The sequence below is a fragment of the Rhamphochromis longiceps genome, linkage group LG18, assembly GCF_057381845.1.
Source record: "Rhamphochromis longiceps isolate RC_006_pf linkage group LG18, R_longiceps_female_GT1.1, whole genome shotgun sequence".
In the NCBI taxonomy this organism is placed as follows: Eukaryota; Metazoa; Chordata; class Actinopteri; order Cichliformes; family Cichlidae; genus Rhamphochromis; species Rhamphochromis longiceps.
This window is the reverse complement of record NC_140574.1, coordinates 17,798,768-17,826,059: the sequence shown is the minus strand read 5'-3', so window position 1 is coordinate 17,826,059 and position 27,292 is coordinate 17,798,768. Positions and strand designations below refer to the sequence as shown.

The window sequence follows — 27,292 nt, the reverse complement described above, 5'->3', positions numbered from 1 at the left end:
TATTTGTTTAGATTTGTGAGCTTATTCACAAACTGTATCAATATTTTCAGGCATTAATGATACATACCTGAAGTGTTTGAGCAACAACCATGTCATATATTTATTTATTTATTTATGCTTCTTTAACTTCTCTTCCTATTCATGAAAAATGTGCCAAGTTGCATGGCTCGGATGACTTTCTTGGGGGGATTCCACCAACTGAAATAACTTCCCAGGGAAATTTATCAGATACTTTGAAGGTATTCACTTTTTAGGTGTTGCTCTGGGTTTCAGTGCAGCTAAATATGTAAAATACATTAAAATATTCCTCAACCTCAAACACTCTTCCAAGCACTGATGGAAAAAACACGCCTACATTTCGATTCCACATTGGCTAGGTCAGACGAGTGGAGTCTCTCTGTAAATGTTCAAAATCATCATTAATTCATTTCTACTTTCTAGGCTTTACATATCTAGGATTTGTTGTTCATATTTGACTATTCTTCTGGCTAACAGTGCCCTCCAGTTAAAGGTGAAATTATGCACTCTAAGAGAAGTGCTATGCAAATAGCTGCCAGCCTTTTACTATTAAAATATTAGTCATTTGTTCCAGGTAGAAGAAAAACTTTAGTTTGACCTTTGGAGATTCAGCATGTATGACACACCCAACTTATTACTTTAGCATGTTTGGGAGGCATTTATTATATTATACTACGTATCATTATCCCATAGCAATATTGAGTTAAGCTATTTATAATCATGGCTTTGTGTATAAAAGGTATTTTGTGATTTGCAAGGTAATCGTTTTTCCTTTGATTATTTATCACAGCAGCACACCCCTGTGTATAGATAGAAACTGAGAGTCAGCACTTCCTTTACTGTAACATTACAAACAGTGTTTACACTGACCACTTGCAGGTACTGTAATAGTGGATGGTGCTTTGTGAATTATCTATGTATGTGATCTAGAAAATGAAATATTTGTGCATAATACTGTTTTTAAGTTATTATACAGTCTAACTCAATAACACAAACTTCAAATCAGTCTGAGTAGAGAATACTCAATACTCAATATTTTATGCAACAATATTTTTTTTTTACTTGTATATACTCATGAGCCACTTCATTCGGTGTATATGTATTCAACTGCTCTGTCATGCAAATACCCAATAAGCCAGTCACATGGCAGCTATTCAATACATGGTCAAGTCAACGTGCTGAAGTTTAAACTGAGCTTGAGAATAGGAGAGACAGGTGATTTTATTTGGTTTACAGAGTACGGTCTGAAAAAGAGAAAGTATCCAGTGAGCTGCAGTCGTTTGGGTGAGAATGCCTTGTCAGAGGAAAATAGCTGGTCTGCTATGAGCTGACATTATGGCAACAGTGACTTCTTGTTAAAACCAAGGTATGCAGAAGAGCATCTCTGAACACTGAAGCAGATGGCCTTATCATACTGTGTGTCACTCCAGCTAAGAACAGGAAACAGGCTACAATTCACACAGGCTCACCTAAATTAAAAAATGCATCCATTTATGAGCACAGTGAACCCATCTCCTGATGCACCATGTTAAAAAGCCCAGATCATCTCAAGCTGGTTTCTTGAACATGACAGTGAATTCACTGTATTCAAATGACCTCCGTAATCACCAGATCCCAATCCAGTAGAGCACCTTTGGGATGTGGTTGAATCTTTTCTGTAAAGGTAATGTGAATCTGAATCTGGACAGTTACTCAGGACCAAACAGACCATTTACATAAAGCTTTGTTTTTAGATTCATGGCTGATGTTCCTTTACATGAGGTCATCCAAGGACTCTACAACAACTTCATCTAAATAAAATATTGTTGTTGGGTTTTTTTGCTCCCTCCCATGTTTTTCCTTTTATGTCCTGTGTACATAAGTACATAATCAGATAGTCTACAGACCCAGAGAGCACTATTTAAACATCATCAAATCTGAAACTAAATCTGCATTTGTATGTAATATAAGTATGTATATGTGCCTTTGTAGCTCAGAGCGTTATCACTAAACCATCAACTTCAAGGACTGATGTTCTTTATCTAATAAACTCCCCATAGAAAAAAATTCTGATTTGCAAAAGTACACTAGCACCATGTCGGTAATTCATTAAAAAGTCCATCAAAACACGAGTTTGAATTTCTTTTGGCTTTTTATAGTCTGGATTGCTCAGTTCACTCAGAGATCACTCAGCTCCAATGATTTGTCTCACAATTTTTTATTGTTAAAAAAATGACCTGTGTCTCACATCTCACCATGTATCCTGGCAGTTTGCCATATAACTGGCATTGATATTGGGTATGACGGAAAAATAAACACACACTGGGGGCGATCGTGGCTCAAGAGTTGGCAGTTCGTCTTGTAATCAGAAGGTTGCTGGTTTGAGCCCCGGCTCCGACAGTCTCGGTCGTTGTGTCCTTGGGCAAGACACTTCACCCGTTGCCTACTGGTGGTGGTCAGAGGGCCCAGTGGCGCTAATGTCCGGCAGCCTTGCCTCTGTCAGTGCGCCCCAGGGTGGCTGTGGCTACAGTGTAGCTTGCCATCACCAGTGTGTGAATGGGTGGATGACTGGATGTGTAAAGCGCTTTGGGGTCCTTAGGGACTAGTAAAGCACTATACAAATACAGGCCATTTACACAATATTTACTTGGAAGGAAAATGTGTTTTTCGGTGACATAAAGTATTGTGCAAAAGTCTCAAGCCACCTGTCAATTCTTTACATTTTGCTAGAAACAAGAGAACAGTGTAGAGCGATTTACTGAAACGTGCAAACATGGAAATACAGTATAGGAGGCAAAAACAGAGTTTATACAATTCTAATGATCTTAAAACCATGACTGAGATAGATTGCTGTAAACATCTGTAAACATCTCACTTGGTACATATTGATTTGAGCCACAAATTTTAAATTTGGTTACCCACTGATTTTCAACCCAGTTCTTGTGTTTCTTGTGTCATACCTCAGCCTTTTCTCCCCATTCATCTGGTGTAAATGCATATTTTTTAGGCGTGCCACAGTGTTTGTCCTCCATTTATTTAGTTTGCTCATATTTTTTTAAGGACAGACGCCACATCATACTGAGATGTAAGTTTTCAGCTAACTGCTCTTTGGAAATCCCCTTGTTGGTGCAAAAAGCTATTTTATGCCTGTCTAACTGCTTTATCTTTGGTCTTTTTCACAGACCCAGCTAAAATGTGAAAAACAAGAATTTGTTTTTGTTGCAAGTAAAAAAAAGCACGTGCCTAAAGATACAACTAAAAATAGTTTCTTTCCTAGGGTGTCTGTTATGTGTAGACACAACACTTGCTCGTCCCTTGTGTTAGGTGCATTTCTTTTGCTTGAATTATTCATTCTGTAGAGTCAGGTGACTTAAAAAACAAGAAAAACATTCCTCTGAAAGTGGTCGGCTACAATGACTGAACTGAAAATGAGTGAAAAACAGCCCATGGCAAAAGAAACACATAATAAGACTTTCAGAAAGCCTGGAGAGCTACAGCTCAGGACAAATCTTTTCACGCACAATATGAAGAGTGGCTCAAGAATATTGCACAGTACTGCACTGGAGAACGACACACTTAGAAATTAAAGCCTGTTGCTGTTTTAAAACATATGATATAGTGACCGCTCGGGACTAGTTATCAGTAACTAACTTCATAAACATATTTGTCAGAGGATAACAGCTGTAATGAATATGATGAAGACTCTGCTAGACTAAAAAAATCATTCAAAGTTTGAAAAAAAGGAGGGTTTTTTCATACATGGAGTTCTTTTGTAATGCTGAAATGTAGTTTGCATGAAGATGAAGAAAAGACATTTGACATGCAGACCCTCAATACTGTCTCTAACTATACACACACACACACACTCTCTGTCTTTGGCAAGACGCTATAATTCTGACGGAGAGAAAGTAACGTTTCAATCCAAAATGCTTATTATGTTTGAATGAATCACTTCATTAACATTAAAAGAATTGAATCACCAACTCACGCGTACTTTTGCTTTACCGTCATCAGATTAATGGTAGCAGTTTGGCTTACTCGTGACAGCAAACGTTTTCATTTGTATTTCATTGTTCCTTATGACGTTTTGCTGATGATGTTTTCAGCTTGTCACAGGCTCATTGGCCTTACCTGTTCTGTGATTGTAGTCATTATGTTTGTGTTGGACTGGAATAAACGTGTGCCACACACCATTTGACAGTCCCTGTACATGAATTCATTATTCTGTTAATGTGCACAAACCCACTGGCTTCTTCATACCAACCAAAACCCAACAACCTCGAAACAGTTCATATTCAAATTTAAACCTTAGCCTGAAATGAATATTTAGAGACTTGTCACCATATAGAGCAATACAAAAATCCACAATTTCATGTTAATATCTTCTTAGCAGGCGAAGCTATATCACAAAGGCATTCAATTTCATCGAAACAGTGTTTAGTAACTTGTCAAAGACTATTTCCTAAGAAAGTTTAAAGAAAACTTAATGACAGTTTTCTTTGCTCACAGAAAACTGACATTAAGCTCTATGTTTATCATTTTTGAAAAGCAGAGAAATGTATTTCAGATGAGGTGATAAGTTTTCAGTGTGTCCACCTCTACTAAAATGATCCTTCAGGCTCAGAGCCATGAGCAGAGTTTATAATTGCGGCCACCGTAGATGATAAATCAATCAGAGAACATGAGACACGTCAGTTGCTGTAAGGTTTATCCCAGTGAGGAAGACGAATTGCAGATGTCTAGTATTTTCTGGATGACATCTACCTTTATGTTTCCGTCTAGAGCTCGGCAAAGCTTCCCAACTGTACACCCAATACAGCCCTCCTTCATTTTCCAGCGCTCCAGCATCTGGTGCACCATTTCTGGCAGGCCATCACGATAGCAATCATGCTCTATGGTCTCTATATCCACATTGGTCAGACCCAAACGCCGCGCACAGCGCTTCCACTTGGTCCCAATGTTTTCTCTCAGCACGTCCAGGTGCTCCTCCATCACAGCATGGTCCTCTAACGGAAACACAAGATAAATATATTACAGAGGTGCCAGCAGCAACAGAATATGCTGCATCCAGCGAAAGAAAGTAAAGTTTTATGAGGAAGGAAATGCAATATGTTTGTTAGAACTCAAGGAAACACAAAATGCGTTTTGGTGAATACAGTACTGTGCAAAAGTCTTGAGCCACCACTCTTTTATTTGTATCTTGCTTCCAAGGAGCCAGGAGTCATTTTTAAAAAGTGGTCTTGATCAATAGTTCTCCAGGCTTTCTGACAGTCTTTCAAAGTTTTTCTTTGGACACTGGCTGCTTTTTTCACAGATTTTCATTGCATTCCTTGTACCTGACCGTTGTCAGAGGAATCTTTTTTCTTTAAATGAACCAGTGCTGTGTCTCCACAAAGCTTATTTCAAATTGTATTTCTAGGTTCTTTGTTACTAGCAGTCTGTTCCAAAAACACATCATTTGTTCACATTTTCTCCAGTCGAATTGATGAAAAATGCCAACAAACAGTATTTTTGCACAAAAAGATGTTTCCTAAAGACCTATTCTCTAAAACGTTGGCATATCTTGGCATTAAGGTTAGTTTAATTTAAGATATATTAGAGATAGAGATATATTAGAGCCATTCTCAATGAAGGGAAACCAGGAGACGAGGCTGAGGTATTCCAAATTACACAAGAACTTACTGGAAACCAGTGACAACACTCATATGGAGTGATGAATTCAAATGTTAAAGTTTTAATTCAGATTTTGATCTGCCATTCAATACCATCTGGAAAGCAACAGCTTAATTTGCAACAGCCTGAATTTTCAGCATGACAATGCATTACTGCAGTATAGGCCTACCTGGATAGAAAAACACTGTCATGGATTGAGGAGGTGTGGGATCATCTTGAGAACAGAAGAAAAGGCAGCAAACATCCAAAGAAGAGCTTTGAATGTACTTCGAGAACCCTGGAGAACTACTCCTCAAGACTACTGAAAGAGCTCAGTCAGAAGAATAAAGATGGTAATACCAAATACTGACCTTGTACAAACTCTATTATTGCCTTATATACTGGATTTCCTTTGATGTTTGCACGTTTCAATAAATTTCTGCACCTATTTACCATTTTTTTCTAGCAAACCATGAAGAAATGAAGAGTGGTTGAAGACTTTTGCACAACACTGTAACACTATATGCAAAAATATTTCATTGCTCACAGAAAAACTTAGAAGGGCAAATTAAAGCTTATGGGTTTCTAATGGTCATATGTGACTAGGGATGGGTATCGTTTAGGTTTTATCCGATACCGGTGCCAAATCGGTACTTTTGAAACGGTGCCGGTGCTCAAACGGTGCTCAAACCGGTGCTTAAAGAATGGAGAACACAAAATTGGTCCAAAAACCTCTCATGTTCAGCTGTTTTTTGTAAAAAGATAACAATGTTAGCCTTTTCTGCAGCTATGGGGCATATATGGTATCACTCTTGGCTGGAAGCAGTGCTTAAACAATGGAAAAAACACAAACTTTGTCCTAAACCTCTCATGTTTAACTGTTTTCCACTTTTTCTTTGGTCATTTTAGCCTTTTTGGCCAGGGTGAAGGGAGTATCTGCCATCAAACAAGAAGACAGCCGCATGTAGCTATGATGATGTTTGCTAGTTCACCTTACCTGCATTAATGTAATAACGTGGTTAGCCTACTCAACGTAAATTAGCTACTCACGCAGAGAAGAACTGCTGCTGCTGCCACCATCATCCGTCATCCGTCATCATTTCTGCTACACTGGCAGGGCTAGGGGCCAGGACTCTCCTCTTCGTGTTTTTGGGGGATGTTGCATAACAGGCAACCCACCCGCAGTAGATGTGCTCGGTGTGAGGTCTCGCAGCAAGCTATCAAATACGGCGCATTTCTGGGCTTTTAAAAAAAACGCTATGCGTCGCCAGGTGTTTCATCGGATTTGAGGTGTTACCTCCTTTGACAGTATCACAGTATCAGCTTAAAGTACTTGTTGCAGGCTGCTGAGTTTGCATATTTTGCTATGAAGTACAGCCAGACTTTTGACCGCTTCGCCTTGGACATTTTTAATCTGTAGCTCTGCTCTAACAGAACGTACGTACCTGGCCCCGCCTACTATCCTCGGAAACGTAAAATGATTGGCTAGAATCTAAAGTGTATCACAGCTCAGGAAAAAAAAGCACCGAAATAAAGCACCGAAATGTGCGCTGCTTTTCGGTCTGGTTACTACCGTTTATGTCAGATGGCACCGGACACCGGTACCCATCCCTATATGTGACCAAACTATCTCCGGGGTTTGGAAAGATGAGCCAATAAAAATAAAAATCACAACAACGTGTTCAACTACAGCTCTAGTAAATTAAAAGTGCATTTGTGATCTTCAGGCATGAAAAGTTCATAAACAGACAGAAATGTTATGTTTTACCATATTTCTGAATGCCTTCTTTGATGGGAGAGTTAGTTGAGCTGTTAGCAGATACAGATGACAAGCTAAGAGAGGGGTCATAACCTCTGATGCTCATTGTGTTGTTGCTTCCAATCTGAATCCCGCTGGCATTCTGAATGTAAAGGGGTCCTGGTCAGAAAACAAAAACAAACACACGTAAACACAACTGATCCAAAAACAAGGAGATAACACAAAAAGCTGGAGACACCCCTCAGGGATTAGATTCAGAATTTCTTCAAACACTTATGTTTTAATAGTACCCTGATCGTGCATCTGGCAACTCTTTGAAGTGGTCAAAAGATGTCCAGAGGTGAGGTCAGGGGCAGACGTATCAGACACTGGGTAAGTTGGCCAGGACTGCTGCCGGTCGAAGTGGGAGTGGGGATGTTGCTGGTTAAACGCTGACAGAGAGGGTGTGCTCGAAGATATAGGTAAGGGGAATGGAGTAGGTGTGGAAGAGGTCTCAAAGGCACCTGCAGAGGGACGATACCAAGGCTCTTCCTGGTTTGCGGGCCGCAACGGCTCAGCTTTTGTCCAGGAGAGTACAGAAGATTTTTCTTGTTCTGGTTGCCGTGCAGAGTGATCCGAAATGCTGACGTTGCTTCGCAGGAAAGGATTTGCGGTATGGAAGGAGTTGCCAGCATCGGAGTGGTTCTCACAGTTATAACTGCCGTGTTTGTGGTACTGAAGCTCCCGATCCAGCTTCTCCTGCAACTCTGAAGGGCTGTTACTTGCCTTAGCATCTGTCTGAAGATGCCCTGGACATTGTTCATATTGGTTGCCGTGCAGATCCTCGATACTGGCTTCAACTGGCACGGACACACTTCTGTCTGAACTTATCAACGGAGCGGGGCAATCTACAAGTTGAGGAGAGACAGTAAAACAATAAAGCTGCTCAAAGGTTTTCAGGATTTCTAAACAGCATTAAATGTAGCACAGAATGCAAAGGAGGGGATCAGAAAATATACAATGCGTTTTTTTTCTGACGACCGGGTTTACGGAGCACACTCACCTCCTGAAAAACTTTCAGGGCTCACTGATAAAGACTTCATCTTCTCAACAAGATCATCTGGGCCTTCGTATGAATTCTGCAATAATAAATAAATAAATTTTAAAAAACTAAAATTTTAATAACACTGTCATTAGGAAGATATGTTACACTATATATATAATGTTTGTTTTTATTAAAATACTGCTTAATGTCTGTGATTATTTTAAAAAAAAGATCACATATAGAAAATATTTATTCAACCTTCAGGTGAAGTAAATCTTCCTCTACAAGCGGTTCAAGGTTTTCCATGTAGAAAGGATGGAAGATGTTGTAGGCCTCTGCGAGACATTAAATAAGAGGAAAGAAAACTGACTCAACAAAACTCAACAAACAAAAGTGTTGCATTCACTTTATACACTCACTGGCCATTTTATTAGATACATCTGTTCGACTGCTCGTGAACACCAACAAGCAACTCGATGCATTTAGATGTGTAGACATGGTCAAAATGACCTGAAGTTCAAACTGAGGATGATTTAAGTGACTTTAAATCTAGTGTGTTTGTTGGTGCCAAAGTGGCTGGTCTGTTTATTCCAGAAACTGCTGATCTACGGGAATTTTCATACACGACCAACTCTAAGATTTACATATGAACATGATCTAAACAAAGAGAAAATATTGTTATTGTATTGTATACTATTGATACTAGACCTCAGAGGACAATGGACAGACTGCTTTGAGCTGACAGGAAGGCAACAATTACTCAACAGCAAGATTAATTCACATAACCACTCATTACAGAAGAGCATCTTATCTGAATGCGCAACAAGTCGAGTCTTGTGGCAGATGTGTTAGAGCAGCATAAGACCACAGACTGAGTTCACTGCACTCAAACTGCCAGATCTCAGTCAGACAGAGCATTTGTTGGATGTGGTGGAACAGGAGATTTGCATCTTGGATGTGCTGCTGACAAATCTGCAGCAACTGTGTGATCCTATCGTGTTGATATGGACCAAAATTTCTGGGAAATGTACCTAATGAGTGTACGTGGTTTCATCAATGAGTGCTATTTTGCTTATAATTCACAAATACAAAAAGGAAACCTTTAAAAGTCGGCCGTTCCTCAGGATTGCGATCCCAGCATCTTTTCATGAGCTGAATTATTTCAGAAGGTGTGTCTTCTGGAATAAGATCCTCTGCCGGTCGGTCACCGTTACGAACACACTGGCTGATTTGGTCTTCACTCCTGGCATCTGGGCATAAAAAGATGCTTTCTTTAAATGCTGTATGCAGTGGATATGCTACATCTGGTAATCTTTGGCAAACTTTGGCATGTCATGATATCACAGCTCACTTGCATATGGCTCTTCCCCTGTGAGAATGACCCACACCACGATGGCAAAACTGTACACGTCAGACTTCTCAGTGGAGGGATTATGAATACTCTCCAGGTGCTCCGGGGCCATGTAGCTCAGTGTGCCAGCTCCTCTCACACCAGTCGATCGCCCCATACGGCTCTTCCTGCGAGATTCCTCCTTGGTGAGTTTACTCCACGTCTGGCAGGTGGCCAGACCAAGATCTGCAATCTGCAAGAAATCCTTCACCATGACTGTGAATGCCAGCAGACAGAATCCTACATGTGTCATGACCCAGAGAGTGTAATGTACCTTGATGTGAAAATCCTTGTCCACTAAGATGTTTTCTGGCTTGATGTCCTTGTGTATGATACTCTTTTCTGTGAGGTACATCATTCCCTCCAAAATCTCTAGAATGATTCTTCCCTTGATAGATATCGGCACACTGACCTGAAGAACACAGAGATTATAGTGTAATAATGCTCCAGTTCATGATAAACTGACAAAAGTGGAACTCTTTAAGGCGACACGCTATCGATGAAAACCACAAAAGCTGTGTTTGTTACAGGTATTTATTGATTTAAGCCTACTAACGGTCTCCAGCATGTCCAGAAGGTTGCCTCTGGGGATGAGTTCCATGACAAGAGAGCAATCTCGATCCTCCATAATCACACCCAGCAACTTGACCACTCGCTCATGGTTCAGGCTCGCCATGATCTTTCCCTCCTCCAGTAGCGATTTTTTACTCTCCCTGGAAAGTTTGTTAAATGTAATAAGAGAAAGCTTTTGCATAGGAAAACTGACAATGCGAGCATATTCTTACCGACTTCAATAACCCAATTCTGATATCTAAGCATGTGTGGGTGTGCAGTAACAGATAAGTAAGAAATATAGTCTTTAATTCTGTGTTTCTGTTACCATTTATAATCATACAGACAAGCCAGAGCAGTGATTCTGTTTCTAGTGCTACAGAAATACATTTATCATCTTATACTGATAGGGATTAAGATAAAGACAACATTTTTTTAAATTATGTTAAACATTTTTTTGGTATTTGGTGGAGCTGATTGAAAGTACTGAGGCAAGACTTTGGATTGGCACGTGCCTCACAGCGCATCTGAGATACAAACAATAAGCTGACAAGTAAAAATATAAGCAACAATTTTTATAATCACTGTTAATATTTTGTATTTATAAATACATAAATACAATTATAAATTCATTTTGTATTTATTTACATGCAGACTGTTATGGGGACAACGCACTACATTTGAAATTTTGTCTCAAAAAATAAAAAGTGAACAGATATTCTTCACAATTTAAAAAAAAACTAAATAGTCAATAATTAATAGAATAATTAATTCATGGGAAAGAACCGTTTTGTTTTTGTACAGTCCAGGCATGTCTCACAAGAAATCTTATGGCCTTGGATCTAGTAGCTAATTTAGTCTGTGTTCTTAGTGCTAGACTGAGTATTATCCCTAACTTTAAAACTTTACCCTTTATAGGAACGAGTTTTCTTTAAATTCGTGTATATCCGGATATAAAAACTGATTTTGGACTTCTTCGGCATTGAGCTGAATCAACCTGTCTCCATTTCCTTGTTCAAAAGGGAAGTGGTAGTGTCCAAGGTAGTGTCCCTTTTCACAGCACACTACCTTGGTATAGACAACCGTAATAACGAGTACATTCATTTACATACGTGTGTATTCATCTGTGTTATTATACTTTCTGCACGCTCTAAAAGTGTCTCGCTTGGTTGCGTGGAAAACTTCGCAGGACACATGATTCAAGTTATCGTTGGACGAAGGGGAATACCCTTGGGTAGCACATGCAGTAACATATTACAACAACTACAACAACTTACTCGTTGCGCAGACGTCCAGTGTACATAGTCTTTAACACCACCTGGCCCAGCGTCACATGATAACATAAGTAAACTTCTCCAAAACCTCCGTAATCCAGGGGTTCTTTTATAATGAGATCCGTCGACCTCATGTGAAGTGAGGACTCCGGCGCGGTGGCCATCCCTGGGAAGAATTCACAGTGTCACATCGGAAAAAACAAAAAACCTACAGCTCAAACAAAGCCGTGACAAAGCGCACAGGACACAGTTTAATTAGTGAATCGGCTAATCAACATCCGTAACAATCACAACACTGTGACAGAGGTCAGCTAACAACACAGGCTATCCCAAAGTGTCGGCATCTTTAACTGACTTACTTCCATAACTAAATGAATTACTCGGGAAACAAAACTGTAGGGGGAACACATCCATTCACTTCCAGTATCAAACAAAACAGTTACCGAAAATGTGCTGGAAAGGTCCAAGTAAAGCAGTTTATTTCTATTTCCGGGATTTCCTCGACGACCTACTTCAAAAGTGAAAAGCGCAAGATAAAAAGAAAAAAAACTACAAGCAGGCTTATAAATCGATGACAGAAACAATCCAGGGGTGCTAGTAGATTCAACTATGTACTGTCGGAGATGCCTTTAACACAAAGCAGAAATACGGGATAAGATTATTAATCTTTGTGTGCGTTTGTCTTGTCTTATCTGTTGTGTTCACATTGTTTTTTCTCTTTCTTTTTCTTTTTTTTTTTTTGGGGGGGGGGGGGGGGGGGGGGGGGGGCAACACTGCAATTTTTGCCGATCGCTGTAAATCGTTGAGTGTCACGTTGGTGCCACCTAGTGGTGAAACTCTTTGAAGGAGAGGCCTGTTCATATTTCATGATGGTGACACTGATGAATCGCTCTAGCTGGATCTAAACGGCAGTTGTCATAGGAGGGAAAAACAACGTTCTCATCGAATTAAAAAATTAAGGTGTAAGCTAAGCTAAGTTAAGATGAGGACTTTGACGTTTTATTTTATTTTTTTAATAATAACAAAAAACCCCAAAAGACAAGTTAATATGATGGAGTAATTAAAATGAAGCACTGACCGAAAAAAAAAAACAAGTTCATTGATAAATTGAATATTTATGCGAAACTAGAGCGGGAAACCACCTGAATTGTAGCCACTGACAATGTGGGCGATGTACTACAAGTAGGCCTACATTTTGGGCAGCCTATCTGTGAACGCCCACACTATAAATTCCTCCTTTTGCACACCAAAGCCACATCAAAGCAGTATCATATTTACCTGGCTCATATTGTCTCCATTTTATTGCCTTGCAAGTTTTTTTCTTCAACTTTTTTCTGTTAATTACATTTATTGGTGGTAATTGACACTTGAGGAGAAATGGAGTGCTCTTACCAACAATTAAAAGACAAAAACAAACTGGTGAGTGAAATGACTGAATTCAAGCTTAAATTCCACCTACTTATGACTGCTTGGAGATTCACATAGATGACCTTGTTTAGTGGCACAGTATCGGGCAGCGTTCTCATTCAGTTTTGGCAGTTTACAAATGAGTTTAGGTCCAATAGTGTGTTGACTCTCTCTATAAACTCAACTTACTTTATGGCAAAACTACAAGAAGTGATAAAAATATCTGATGTTGTCTCCTGCCCAGTTTTCTTGTGAATCCAAGTAACATTTTAGATTGATTGATTACTATTAGAGTACATTCACCAGTGTGCAGAGCTCTTAAAAGCAATAAAACTAGGGGAAAAGTATACATACCCTCATGCATAAACCGGATGGGTGGACTGATAACCAGCTCGCATTACTCTGTGTAGTAAGTGCATCACATCTCTGTCGCAGATGCTTTCCTCCCATTCAAGCTGTAGAGTAGAGGCTGGCAGTCACAAGCTGCCCCACATAGCAAAACAACACATTACCAGGAAGTTAAGTGAACTGGTGTCTGCGGTGTAAATGTGCTGTCAATGTTGGGCAGTGGGTAGCAGCACTTCCTGTTGATGTCTTTATCACAGTAATTATCAGTAGAGATCTGACATATGCCATCATTTCTCTGTAATAGCAGCACTGTAGAGTCCCGAGCCTGTCGTTGGTTTCTCAGTGCCTCCTTCAGCAGTCACACTCTATTTCTGTTCAGACTGGTTAACTGCCAGAATGCATCTAGTTGATTGTGTCTGCAGCATAGATTAAAGTTTTTTTCTAACCAAACGTGCCTTCATATGTTGTTTGAAAAATCATTTGGATAAGCGCGATTTCTGGAAGAGCCTTTTCAAAGGTGTCACAATAAAAGTTGTGTTGTTGGTGGAGAGGGCATCCACACTGGCTGGTCTGTAGGGGAAATCAGTAATATTTACTGATTTTTTAAATAAATAAATCAGTAAATATTTTATAATTCACTTTGTTGCAAACAGTGGTTTTCGCTGTGTTTTCAATTTATTTTAGTTACTTCAACCTGTTAGATAAAAGGAATAAAGTCAAGGTTCTCTTGGTTGAGGGTGATAAGTCACATTCTATACTCAGCTTGCAGATTCTGTTTCCTGTTTGTCCTGCTTAAAAGCCTTTCCACAGGTGCCATCATTCTGCTGGTGGTGGTGATGGCATCCAAACTGGGTCGTCTGTATGGAACAGAACAAACAACCTGTGGATACTTTGTGTTTTGCTTTGTTAGAAACCGCGATCTTCAGTGTTATTGCACTGTGTTGTTATAATGACATCAAAGGAAATAAAGACAAGTATTTTGTGAGGTTTTGGTTGAAGGTGAGAAGATCCATTCCTGTCTGTCCTGGCTCTATCTATCTATCTATCTATCTATCTATCTATCTATCTATCTATCTATCTATCTATCTATCTATCTATCTATCTATCTATCTATCTATCTATCTATCTATCTATCTATCTATCTATCTTTACATGCAAAATGATCAATATTGATTAAATTACTGAGCTTTTCGTTGATTTCGATAATTATATTTTTATGTGGGGCTGTTTAACTCCTCCACACACATCTACTACAGGTCTGCAACGCCCTTTGCGTTAGGAAACTACAGCTCCCAGCATCCACCTCGGGAACCTCGGGCAGCAGTGCTCGGCTCGCTCGGACGCAGACCTACTGCGTTTGCTCCCCTTCAGCGGGTTTGGGAAGGCATCGAGACGCCGGATACGCGTTTTCCAGCGCCGAGGCTGCAGCGTGTGACATTTGTTCCAACTCTTCTCCTGTGAGGCGGGTCTTTCAGCATGGGTAATGGCATCAACAAGGTACGATTTTCCTCTCTTCCGTGCTCCTCAGGTTGGAATTATTGTGTGAGCGGTGCTCAGTGTTTTAAAGATAGGTGCTGGTCATTTTTGGACGTTTCATAGAATAAAAAGTTTGGTTCCTCGTTAACTTTGCAATATTAGAAAATGTAGCATCGCTGTTAGAATACTTAATCACAGCACAGTTCAGTGATCAAACTAGAATTATTTTTGGCATAGTTATTGTTTTTGTTGTTGTTGTTGTTTTAGTTATTATCATTTAGTGCCTGAATATTTATCTATTCAGACCATCAAATGACACAATTTGTAATTATAACTTCATATTTTAGGGTTTCATTTATCTTTGTAGCTGACTGGTCTTTAATCAGTTTGCACCACCTCAGTATCAATCATTGGTTTTTGATATAGCAATCGGTATTCTTTTTCCTTATAGGTCCTTCCTGATTTATACCTGGGAAATTTCAAAGGTGTGTCTCATTTTCTCTTTATTATTATTATTTTTAAATTGACTTCTTATATGTGTGCAGATATAATAACGCTGTTCGACTGTGCTGTTATGCGTTTCTGTCAGATGCAAGGGACAGAGAACACTTAGCCAGAAACAACATTACACACATCCTGTCGATTCATGACAGTGCAGCTCCTATCCTCCAGGTGAGAAGCTCCCTTTGCCTTATAATGTCTCAGCACCCAGGTGTATCATAGAGGTACACATATTGAATTTCTAATAAATTTTTAAATAGAGTCATCCAGCAAACAAGCTGAGCAGATTGATTGGCTGAGAGCAGTCAGACACCCTCCACAGTTGACCCGGTCTGTCAGGTTGTTCAGGAACCACTGTGTATCAGTAGCTCTTTTCCTTGAGCAAACAGCTCTCATTTCCGTGCGAGTAAAACATACACAGGGGACTTTCTTTTACTCATGTGATTCTTTAGAGTATCATGTAAAATGCCAGTCAACAGCAGTTGGTTTGTCAGTGTGCTGAGTTGTGTGCCTGCGTGGGTTTCAGAGTAGGCGGTTGTTCTTGTCTCAACCAGCTCGGACTATGCGGTCTCTCTTCGTTATTCTTTTTTTTCTGGATTATTGATTTTGACGCTTTAACATGTAAAGACACCCCCCACCCTGCCAATGGTACCTCCTGAACAGCAGGGATAGAGAGCACAAACTATTTACAAAGAGAGAAATGCAACAGAGAGCCCGAGGTTGGTCTTGTCATGGTTTCTGAACTTCCAAGATCCCATCAAGCATCAGCGGGATAAGTTGGAACAGCTGAGGTTGCCGCAGGACATCAAAGAGTTCCCAGGTCCATGACCTGACAGCTCAGAGCTAATTTAATGGGACAACAGAACAATTAGGCTGGCGTTTTTAGTATAGTGGCTAATCAGCTTTAGTTACACAGCCTGCCCTCACCATAAGCAACACACATCGTGAATCACTGATTGTGTTGGTGTGTTGGTGACATTTATTATATTCTTCATTCTGTTAGCTGATCTGTGTTAAATATTTAGGAGAACGTGACATTTGACTAGTATACTCTGTCCACCAGGAGATGACCTATCTCTGCATTTCAGCAGCTGACCTTCCCACACAAAACCTGTAAGTACCAAATTGTGCAGCACAGCAGCGCGGCACAGAACAATGAAAAGCTGAGGCAGAGTGAGAGCGTACTACATCCATTTGAGGCTTCTTTGTGTGGGTGTCTAAGGTTCATTTTCTCCAAGATAAAGTGTAAATGATATGCTTTCCCAAGCTAAACATTTATTTTCTGACAAGAGCACAGTAACACAAATGGACTGAGCTCTTGGCTCTTATTTTGGTAGGTATGTGTGACGTTCAAATACACGCAGTTATTTCTATGTGAAACTAGAGAAGATGGCCAAGGGTGGTGCTTGTGTTACAATAGTCTTTAATTATATTCACACTAAAAGCAATGACCAATGTCTTGCAGCTAAGTCCTTGAATTATAGCACGATTATTGGCAAATGGTATGCTGGCTAGCTAGCAGAGGTATACAAACACACCTAGACATGTTCAGTGCTGTGAAAAAGTGTTTGCCCTCTTCCTGATTTCTTATTTTTATAAATGATAGTTTCATTTATTAAGGGAAAAAGTTATCCAAACCCACCTCGCCCTATTGAAAAAATAACTGCCCCTAAAACTAATCACTGGTGTTGCCACCCTTTAGCATCACTGTGGAGAAATGTTGGCCCACTCATCTTTGCAGAATTGTTTTAATTCATCCACATTGGCGGGTTTTCCAGCATGAAAGGCCTGTTTAAGGTCATACCAAAGCATCTCAGTCTGATTTCACTAGGCCACTCCAAACCCTTCATTTTGACCCCTTCAGAGGTGGACTTGCTGGTGTGTGCATAACTCAAACGTGCTTAAACTTCAAGAACTGACACCCAAAAAGTCATTCTCCTTCATGACTTTTTGGTGGAGAGCAGAATTCATGTTTCTGTCAATTATGACTTGTCGTTCAGGTCCTGAAGCAGCAAAGCAGTCCCAGACCATCACACTACCACCATCATGTTTGACTGTTGCTATGATATTCTTTTTATGAGATGCTTTTGTTAGTTTTACACCAGATGTAACAAATTTAACATGTCTGGCAGTAATCCAGGCTGGATGTGGAGTGAAATTCAAAAAATCTGAAACACATAAGTATGACAAAAACACACAAAGGAACTCAGGAAGGGAGGAAATCTTTTCACAGAGCTGTACATGTGATATGCTACAAATATGCACACATGTGCACCTGCCATCTTTAGCACCCCCATATGTCTCATACCTCTAAGGTTTTGAGAACATGACATTTGCTGTTCGAGACCTGTTGCATGAAATATGACACCAGCTACTTGAGATGAACACACCCTGATCCTCATGGAGAGAGGATGAGCAATAGTTTCACATGCCAGTTACAAAAACATTCCCATGCCTTTCACAAAAACATGGCAAAGATAAAATAACAGCATATAGTCTGCGATTTTGTGTTGGCATAGCAGTTTTTAGGTAGTCAGGAGCCATTTTTACATTCCTTTTTTTGTACCCCACAGATCTCAGTACTTCAAACAAAGTATTGTTTTCATGCACGAGTCCCGCCTAAAAGGAGAAGGCTGCCTAGTTCACTGGTGAGACCTAGATTACTTGTATCTTTACCTGCAAGCTAGAATTTAGGTTCACTCAAGCTTGAGAGGTGAAATTTGAATAACGGACCTACATAGATTCACTCTGTCTGTCTCAAACAGTTGCAGACATGGTGAAATTTAAATGTAGTTAATTTAAAGCTGGAAAAAAAACCCAGATCACAACAAACAAGTGCACAAATGAACTCATGTGTGACTGCTTTGCAGAAGAGATTAAGTGATAAAAACCTATTCTTGAACTTCCTAAAACAGAGTACAGTAACAAGTCTGAGTGCATTGTGTTCGTGTACTAGGGTAGCTGACCAAGTGTTCACAGGGTAAAGTTATATTTGGCTAGACAGAGGGTCTTCTCAGAAATACAAGTGGCTATTTTTAAGAGCTGCTTTTACAATGCCTTCTCTAATTATGAATGCTTAGTCCCTTGTTCATTGCAAAGGCCAAAACTTATTCATTTATTTTATGTATCTCACCTTTACCTTTGCTTGCAGTATAATTGTGCAATAAATTGTGTGCACAGAATACAGAATTATAAATATTCCTGGTAACAAATCTTTTTTTCCAGTTGCTGGACTGGACTTCCTGAACTTATCTTCCTTTTTAAACAAGATGCGCCGTGTTAAATGCAGTGATTACTGTCAGAATTGGACTTTCATTCCACCTTATTACCACCACTACTTCTTTGCATGATAGTTTTATTTGCTTGTGTTATTAATAAACATCTGCACACTCTGAATATTCATCTACATTTTTCTAAATGAGGACAAATTGCTCAAACCAGGACATTGCGCTTGCTTGTACAAATGTAACACGAGTCATTTGCTATCTACAGTAAATGTGTCATGGGTGAATACTGACAATGATTTATTCATAATTGCTAAATCTTGTAGTGTTTGTTTTCCATCCCGCTCTTCATACAGTTTGGCTGGTGTGTCCCGTAGTGTCACGCTGGTTGTAGCTTACATAATGACGGTGACAGGATTGGGCTGGCAGGAAGCCCTGGCTGCGGTGAAGGTGGTCCGGCCGTGCGCTGGCCCAAACCTGGGCTTCCAGCGGCAGCTCCAGGAATTTGAAAAAACTGAAGCTGAACAGGTTGGTGGTAACAAAGCGAGCATATTGAAAATGAAGCATGAAAAGACAGGAAGTATACCCTTGCAATTCAAACTGACATCATTGTTGTTTTATATGTAGTAAAATTGCCTACGTTGCTTTTAACAGACTTAACCTTTTCTTCCTATAGTTCAGAGAGTGGCTACGGACGGAATACAAGGAGAATCCTTTTAATGATGAAGCTGATATACGTGACTTGCTTGATCAGGCATCCAAAGTCAAGGCTGAAGCAATAGAAGAACTTGCAAACACCCCACCTGGAGGTATCTGATGAGCTGTTTTGATGAGGTCTTTGGAAGATTATGGAAAGACAAGTTACAGACCCATCTGGAAGTCTGTGTTTGTATCGCAAATGGAAGGATTCTTTAAATATCATGGACATAAAATACTGCAAAAGACTATTCATTATTGTGTACAGTCCACAGTCATTTTTAGTGTTGATTACTTGATGTTCCTGGTACTGTTTTCTTAACTTATAAATGTTCTGAACTGTGTGCTGTTATGATTTCATATTGTCCAATAAAAGTAATGAATTCAAGTGTTTTGTGAGGTTTCTGGTCAGTGGGCTGTCATGTTGAAGGTGATAAGACACACTCTGTGCTCAGTTTACAGCTCTGTTTCCTGGTTGTCTTCCTGTTTGTCTGTGTTCCGGGGGGAGGTCATGCATGGTGGCATCAAAAACACCAAGATAGAGTTCTTTTAATCGGTCTTTTTTGCAGGTGTCGCAGAGACTAAAAGAAACTAAAATACATCACTTTTGTTTTACCATTATGAGATTTTGTATGCAGCAGTCTCCTATACACACTTCAGATAGCTGGGGAGGAGCATGGGCAGCCACTTGATGGCGGTATTACTAACAAAGCCCTCCTATAATGAGAAGCTTTTTGAATTCAACCATGGCTTTTCTTTTGACGATAATTAATTAAACCCTGTCATCATCTACCTCTGCTAACAAATAGCACATGAAAGACTTTAAAGGCGTTTCCATCAGCAGTTTTATTTGTGGAAAATAGGTTGGACGTGCGGACTTTTGCAAGAATAAATTGGTGGGGAAATATTTTTGTGAGCGTAGCTTACAGGTAATTGTTCCATTCCGTCCCGGTGTCTGCTCAGGGTGTCTCTAAAGGGATTCCCCACCGCAGCGCTGTGTGGGCGCCGAGTTTCACAGAAATGAGCGCCCGAGCGCTTAACATCTCCTCTTGAACTTCTCAGAGCCCGATAGGCTCCTCCCTTTAACAAATTAAGATGTGATAACGTTGAAGAATTGGAACCCGAAAGCTTCAAAACAGATTTCAACGGTGGACCTGACATATTCAAAGGTAAGCCAGATCAGCGCATTTTATAAAGAAAATTCACACAACCTCTCTGTCTCGCTCTCTATATATTCTTTCATTATAAAAAAAAAATACATGTAAATATTTAATATTCTTATGAGACCCCACAAGTTTCAGTCAGGTGAAAATGTCAGCATTTAACTACACGGGCAAAAACATGAACTAGTTTGTGTAATTTTGGCATTAAATTAGAGTTATAGCTCCTAAACAATACAGCATTAAAAAAAACCCCGCTACACACCTCTGTAAACCTGGGATTAAACTCTTGCGGATGAATCATAACACTTTCTTTTTAATTTATGCACGCGTCTCATATAAGTCACACTTCTCTGACAGAAAAAGGAAATTGTGCCAAACGTGATTGTTATATTTACTCACTTGAGCCAGATCACGTCCTTTACTAACGGCGTGACTGCATGAGGAAATTCTCTGCGAGCTTGAGCTCACTAACAGGGCAAATCTTTCATTAATTAAAAAAACGATGACTTTTCGGTTTAAAATTGCAACCAAACATGTTGTAAGTGGTCGAATCGGCAAATTAATAATATCAGATTTGGGGCGAGGACTAAAACTTAGAATCAAAAATAATAAATAAGCTAGAACGTTTACTGCGCCCACAGGTCTTATATGTGTTGAGTTTGATCTCATTTTATCTCAGTTTGCACAGATGAACCTGGATGAAGACAGTGGCCTGTCAGTCAGTTGCGGCAATGGCAAACTGAGACAGTGGCTCATCGATCAGATTGACAGCGGGAGATATCCTGGCCTGGTTTGGGAGAACGATGAAAAAAGCATCTTTAGGATTCCGTGGAAGCATGCAGGAAAACAAGACTATAACAGAGACGAGGATGCTGCACTCTTTAAGGTCAGACCATCCCGTCTTTCTCCTCACAGTGCACCTAAAACATCTGACAATTGCATTTTGAACGCTTTGCATGAATTATTGCAGCAAAAAGTATGAAAAATGTAAGCTACTAAACATGTGCTATTTCATTCCAAATTCCTGACTTGCTTTGGCATGACTAAAGAGGAAGTTTAAAGAAAAATCTCTTCACTGATTAATGCAGGCATGGGCGATGTTCAAGGGAAAATATAAGGAAGGTGTAGATAAACCAGATCCCCCTACATGGAAAACCAGACTACGCTGTGCCCTTAATAAAAGCAATGACTTTGATGAAATAGTTGAAAGAAGCCAGCTGGACATCTCTGAGCCGTACAAAGTGTACAGAATCATTCCAGAGGGAGCCAAAAAAGGTAAGTATTACATATAGTTAGATATTGTTCATGCAAAATACTCTAAAGCTGTGTAGAATTACATGAAGCACCACTTTTAACAACCTGTGTAGGACATGTCACATGTAGCTTGGAGTAAAATGGTTGTATTTGGATTCCTGTGCAAGTAGTACAGGCTACAAGCATGCCATAGCCATAGCATTGATTCACCTGCACATACAGAATACTGACACATTTCACACAGCAACTTATATTGTTTATAGTCTATGGCATTTTTTTTACATACATATGCACCACTGCAGTTGTGATGAGGCAGGAAGCACAAAGGAAGCCAAAGCATGTACCAAAAAGGCCGTAGTGCTTTCTTTAGAGGGCTTCGGTTACTAAGTGCAGGGTGCACATAACACAACCAGACGACCTCCAGCCTTGCATAACTAAGTCTCTGCCATCATACAATGCTTTTTGTCACACCAGAGCAATTCTTGCTATCTGTACTAACACTTTATTCTCCAAATAAACAAGATTCAGATGAACTCAATCATCTGTTGCACTAGCTTTGAAAATAACCCTGTCACTCAAATTAAAATAGCACAGCTTCACAAGTGTGCAAAACGTATTCACAGTTCAGCCCTGCCAAAATAAATTTGATTAGTGTGGTTTGTGACATATTGCACCTCACATATTTTTACAACTCTGTGCAATAAAGCATTGTTGTTCTGAATCTTTCTTTTCACACTATTTCTCCTTTATTTTTAAATTGATTATTTGGGAAATCATTTTTGGGTTTTTTTTTGGTTTTTTTTTTACAGGAATGAAGATGACCAGTGTGGAGGAGACCTCACCACATGCAAATAACCTTAGCTATATTCCTCCATATACATCCCTGCACAATCAGGTCAGCAGATTTTGTGGCTGAGCCTAGCACATACATGGGAACGAAATGTTTCGGTTTAATGACATACTTTCTGAGTGACCACTCGTTTGATCTTTCAGGTACCTGGTTTTATGGTTTCTCAGGAGAGAAGGGACTGGAGAGATTACCACGCACCTCCAGAACAACAGCCTCTTCCACATCACCACGGGCCACTTCCAGAGCTGCAGTATAGTCAGTGCCACTATCCATCATCAATCAGTCGGGCCTGGCCAGGGTCACACTCAGAAAACGGTACAATATTCACCTATACATGTTACGCTTTACAGATATGACATTCAGAATGGGCTAGCATTTTTCAAAAGTTTCAGTGATTTCTGTTCCAGACTGAATGATGTAAAAGATTAAGTATAAAGGGAACTTCCAATCATGTCTTTTTATTTTGTAATGTAATGCTTTTATCCAGTCGTAGTTGTAGGAGTTTATTTACTTTCAGTCAGAACGTTATATTTTAAGTATGTCAATATCCTGTTAATCAAAAGCAAATCTTAAATAACATATAAACAACTATTTAGCTGCAGTATCTTCCTTACAAATCATGATATATATTTGATGTTACCACCTGTAGGCAAACCTGGCTTTAAGAGTGATTATCCACAGTTCCACACTCATGCTATGGTGCGCTAGATGAGATACATTCTTCATACTTCCTTTGTTAAAAATAAGAGTTTAAAATTATTCTTCCTGCCCTTTTAAATTTTTGCATGCTCCCCTTCTAATCATTGCACGCATTTATTTTATTTCATTAATTTCATGCAGGTATTCAGCTCTCCTTCCACACCTACTTTTCAGAGTCTCAACCGCCCATGTATGCAGTGGACCATAACAATGCCATAACAGGTAAAGAACTGTTTCAGGCCCATTTAAACAGATACTCTTACTAACTCCTATGCTTGTTTCTAAATATTCACTAATCTACACTACATCTATTTGTGTGGCTAGGTAAGAAACTACAAACACATTACGCATTTAGTATTTCCATTTTTTAAATCTCAGAACATGAAACATGTCTATTTAAAATAGACAAAAACTCAGGGTTGAGAATATTTGGGGAAAGGTTAGAAGGAAATAAGCAATACTCTATATGCAAAGACTGCGAAAATAAAAGTTTTATTTAAGTTTAGCAATTTTCGAGACCTACATTTTATCATACAGTAAGGCTCAAATTTTTATGTTCCTGATGTATGCTTTTCTCTTTCCATCAGATCTTAGCCTGCACGTGTCCCTATTCTACAGAGAGACTTTGGTAAAGGAAGTTACCACCACCAGCCAGCAAGGATGCCGGATCACTTCTTCCTCCTCTCCCTCCTCTTCCTCTCCTTCTTCTCCATGCCCAGAGGACAAGTTTCACAGTGGGGCAGAAGTCATTCTTTTCCCATTCCCATACCCTGAATCTCAGAGACAGGGTGCTGAGATGCTTCCTAACATACTAGACAAGGGAGTGCTTCTGTGGATGGCAGCCGATGGGCTGTATGCTAAGCGCCTGTGCCAAGGCAGAGTATATTGGGAAGGACCTCTGGCTCCATATATGGATAAACCCAACAAGTTGGAGAAGGAGCAGTCATGCAAATTGTTTGACACCCATCAATTCCTTATTGGTAAGTGATATCTGCTGTGCTACAGTGTTTCCACCTACAGCACACAAAAACGCCCAAGAAAAGTGATGCAGTCCAATGCAATATTTCTGCTTTTGTGAAACTGTAAATGTTAACTTTCTGTTCTGTTTGTGGACCACAATGGTGAAAGTGCTTTTCAGGGCTTTTATTTTAGTTAGGTCAGAAAATCTTTTCACTGATTAATGTCTTTTTTTTTTTTAAATAGGAAAAAAAGTCTTTAGAATTTGCACAGAATATGTTAACCTTGAGTTTCATGATGAAAAAACATTTTCTATACTTATACACTGGTTGCCCACTGACAAATCCATTTAACAAACATATGCCCAGATCTGGACTGTACAGCTGCTTTTAAATGCCAAATAGGTAAGGTTAAAGTAAAAGTGTTACCATGTAAAATCCTGGCTTTCTCCATAGTTTAGTAGTTTGATCTATAATGAAGCAATATTACGGATCCAAAATCTGAATCGTCAAAGAAACAAGTAACTAAACCTGCCTTATACTGTAGAATTTCCCCATAACTGTTGGCAATTTAGACGTAACGTATAGCACACACTGACTGCCTTTAAAATATAAGAGCTATAAATATATACCGAAGTATATTAGTAAAATGTGTTATTTTTGCGAATTAGTTATTTTTCTTATTTAAAACTCATAATTTGAGGTGTTTTTATTCCATTATGCTGAATTGTATTGCAAGCTTTTACAATATTTCTTGAAGGACAAAATGATTTCACGAGTTTCCATTCAATTTGCTATTCAGATCATACAGATTACACACACACTTGTTTTCAATAGACATTTTTGTCTATTTAAGCCAATATATCTTCTGCTCCATCTTTTCTTTTGTCCTAGCGTAGAGGATACTCGTATGGAAAAAAAACAATCGGTCATTAAATTCCTTGACAGGTTTGAATAATTAACATTGTAATGGTAAACAGCTTCAGTTACTTAAAGCATGTCGATGGCTTTTGATCATATTGATAATGGTTTTGATAATGGAGATGACAATGAAGAAGGTGGAGATAGCTGCAGGTGGTGTGTCTGGGTAAGTCCCTCTTAAGTCTTGAGGTAGCATTAAGAAGCCACTCACATTCTCAGCAGGGGGCCGAAGCATGTGGAGTCCCCACCCACCTCCTGTGGTCCACCACACTGCAAGATAATGCTTGGTGTGCCATTTTACGTTAAATTTTGCGTCATTCTCATCAGTAGTTTCCAGAAAAGTCATCATGATTAAGGAAAATGTCACGTTAGCAAGAAGGGGATTTTAATGTCTTTTTTAGTAACCTGAAATCTAAACATGTCATGGCTGAGTACATATTGGGTTTTGTGTTTATTACACCTCATTTTTTTTGGTTAAACTTTCTTACCTTGTTCTTTTTTCTAACAGAACTTCAAGATTTTGCCCATAATGGCCGTCATGTACCAAGACACCAGGTGGTGCTATGTTTTGGAGACGAATATCCTGACCCACAACGCCCTAGGAAGATGATCACAGCACAGGTACATAAAACTCGCTTAAAACTGTAAAACTTTACCCAATAAAACAAAAAACAAAGCAAAAAGAACAATAACTGTAGGCGATGAAAACAGATTTTAAATGATCAATCAAAGTAGTCTGTATTAATATTAGAAAATGCATATTTTCAGAAAACAAGAGATCTGAATACCATCCTTTAATTGGAATCAGTGTAGTTAAACAAGAGCCTCTGCTGTTTATGATACTGGAGCTAAACTTAAAGCTATATTTCACTTGCTTTCTTAGATTTTATTTGTAACTGAAAACGGTCTGTTTCTTGGAAGTTGCATGTTAGTTATACCATTAGATGTATAACTAAGGTCAGCAGCTTTCATTCGTCATTCGTAAAATAACAGAAAATGGATTTTACTGTTGATTGATTAGCATGTTTTTATGTGAGAGATGTACATTCATAACGGCTACTGGAGAGAGGGATGGATGGTGGCTGAAAAGGCGATATTCTATTTAAAAATTAATAATTAAAAAAAGAATTTCCTAAGTCATTAATTTTGTTTTATAACAAATGGGCCTAATTTCCCATTATTTGTTTAAAAAAAAAAGAAAAAACGTAATTTTCTTTCAAGCTAGCGAACTAGTTAGCTAACAAGACTGATATATTATTTCGCCATTTTTGATATTAATTAGAGGTTATAGTCATGATTTTTGGGAGGGAAAAATCAGAAATAAAAGCCATAAAGTCTCCTTTTTCCACTGGTTGTTTTAGTTGTTTGGTCTTTGCTTGTATAGGTACGTTAACATACATGTTTCATACATCGTCATGTTCTCCTTTTAGGTGGAGCCTTTGTTTGCCAGGAAACTCGTGTACTATTACCAGCAGAACAATGGTCACTACCTACGGAGCTATGAACACATCCAGGAACAAAACACCTCTCCTACAATGGACTATCCCTCTTCCCAGAGACCTCTGCAGCATATTCAGGAGTGACATGCATACAAAACACACACACACACACACACACACACACACACACACACACACACACATACATACATACATACATACATACAAATGTACAGGACTGTGAATGTAATGCTTCAACTTTTTATCATCGCTTGTGACTGCAGTCCTGTGTACAGTAAGCGGTAGAAACTGTCACGTTAGCTAGGGGTAGAGATGGGGAAGACCCTGTTTTCACTTGCACACCTATGCATCGTAGTCTTTGTGTCTGTGACTGTGGAGTTTTTTTTTCAACAAATATTATTGTGACAGTGTGAAGGATGCGGTTTGTGGGTAGGGGGATGAGGAGAGCGGAGGGCAACTGAGACAGGAAGTACTAGCACAGGTGCACAGGAAGAATGGCCCCTAAGACAAACACTGATATGTTAAAGCGATAAAACAACATGAATGAATAGTTATTTAGTTAGTTATTTACAGGTAACAGCTGAAAATGTGATTCTTGGTCTTATGCAGTTAAGTGGCACTGAAGACAATAGCCAGCTCTACTTCTTAGCACAATGTATTTCTACACTCGACTACAATACATGATATGG

General features: G+C 39.3%; 3 protein-coding genes across 6 annotated transcripts in view; 2 read left to right on the top strand and 1 right to left on the bottom strand.

The window, feature by feature from the left end:
* Window positions 1–2,199: 2,199 nt before the first annotated feature.
* On the bottom strand, window positions 2,200–12,354 carry ripk1l (receptor (TNFRSF)-interacting serine-threonine kinase 1, like). 3 transcript variants are annotated; one of them, XM_085389395.1, is made up of 11 exons: window positions 12,092–12,354; window positions 11,652–11,814; window positions 10,379–10,535; window positions 10,097–10,234; window positions 9,784–10,015; window positions 9,533–9,682; window positions 8,691–8,767; window positions 8,451–8,526; window positions 7,699–8,295; window positions 7,418–7,567; window positions 2,200–5,003 (listed from the first exon to the last, which is right to left on the bottom strand). In XM_085389395.1, exons 2-11 carry the CDS (start codon window positions 11,810–11,812, stop codon window positions 4,705–4,707), a joined length of 2,037 nt encoding a protein of 678 aa, XP_085245521.1. In that variant the 5' UTR covers window positions 11,813–11,814; window positions 12,092–12,354; the 3' UTR covers window positions 2,200–4,704. The 3 variants fall into 3 exon arrangements, with proteins under 3 accessions (XP_085245521.1, XP_085245522.1, XP_085245523.1); XM_085389396.1 differs by having other exon boundaries at window positions 7,502–7,567; XM_085389397.1 differs by lacking the exon at window positions 10,379–10,535.
* Window positions 12,355–14,732: 2,378 nt separating this feature from the next.
* Window positions 14,733–19,677, top strand: dusp22b (dual specificity phosphatase 22b). Of its 2 annotated transcripts, XM_085390161.1 has the most exons (7): window positions 14,733–14,900; window positions 15,331–15,364; window positions 15,469–15,551; window positions 16,444–16,493; window positions 17,954–18,028; window positions 18,961–19,132; window positions 19,281–19,677. In XM_085390161.1, exons 1-7 carry the CDS (start codon window positions 14,880–14,882, stop codon window positions 19,419–19,421), a joined length of 576 nt encoding a protein of 191 aa, XP_085246287.1. In that variant the 5' UTR covers window positions 14,733–14,879; the 3' UTR covers window positions 19,422–19,677. The 2 variants fall into 2 exon arrangements, with proteins under 2 accessions (XP_085246287.1, XP_085246288.1); XM_085390162.1 differs by lacking the exon at window positions 17,954–18,028.
* A 653-nt stretch (window positions 19,678–20,330) lies between these two features.
* irf4a (interferon regulatory factor 4a) overlaps window positions 20,331–27,292 on the top strand; it is an 8,332-nt gene continuing 1,370 nt past the window's right edge. The window contains exons 1-9 of the mRNA XM_085389753.1: window positions 20,331–20,469; window positions 21,143–21,349; window positions 21,552–21,738; window positions 22,527–22,612; window positions 22,711–22,882; window positions 23,408–23,488; window positions 23,854–24,246; window positions 25,652–25,764; window positions 26,574–27,292. The exon at window positions 26,574–27,292 is cut by the window's right edge and continues 1,370 nt beyond it. Of these exons, the coding sequence (XP_085245879.1) occupies window positions 21,152–21,349; window positions 21,552–21,738; window positions 22,527–22,612; window positions 22,711–22,882; window positions 23,408–23,488; window positions 23,854–24,246; window positions 25,652–25,764; window positions 26,574–26,726 (1,383 nt within the window). The 5' untranslated portion in view covers window positions 20,331–20,469; window positions 21,143–21,151 and the 3' untranslated portion in view covers window positions 26,727–27,292. The remainder of the gene's footprint in view (window positions 20,470–21,142; window positions 21,350–21,551; window positions 21,739–22,526; window positions 22,613–22,710; window positions 22,883–23,407; window positions 23,489–23,853; window positions 24,247–25,651; window positions 25,765–26,573) is intronic.

Coding starts and splice junctions, on each gene's coding strand:
- dusp22b (XM_085390161.1), top strand. CDS start 14,880: ATGGGTAATGGCATCAACAAG. Junction 15,552..16,443: donor GTGCAGCTCCTATCCTCCAG/GTGAGAAGCTCC, acceptor TCTGTCCACCAG/GAGATGACCTATCTCTGCAT. Junction 19,133..19,280: donor AAAAAACTGAAGCTGAACAG/GTTGGTGGTAAC, acceptor TTCTTCCTATAG/TTCAGAGAGTGGCTACGGAC.
- ripk1l (XM_085389395.1), bottom strand. CDS start 11,812: ATGGCCACCGCGCCGGAGTCCTCACTTCACATGAGGTCGACGGATCTC. Junction 8,527..8,690: donor AAGATTTACTTCACCTGAAG/GTTGAATAAATA, acceptor TTATTATTGCAG/AATTCATACGAAGGCCCAGA. Junction 7,568..7,698: donor TTGCCAGATGCACGATCAGG/GTACTATTAAAA, acceptor TTTTCTGACCAG/GACCCCTTTACATTCAGAAT.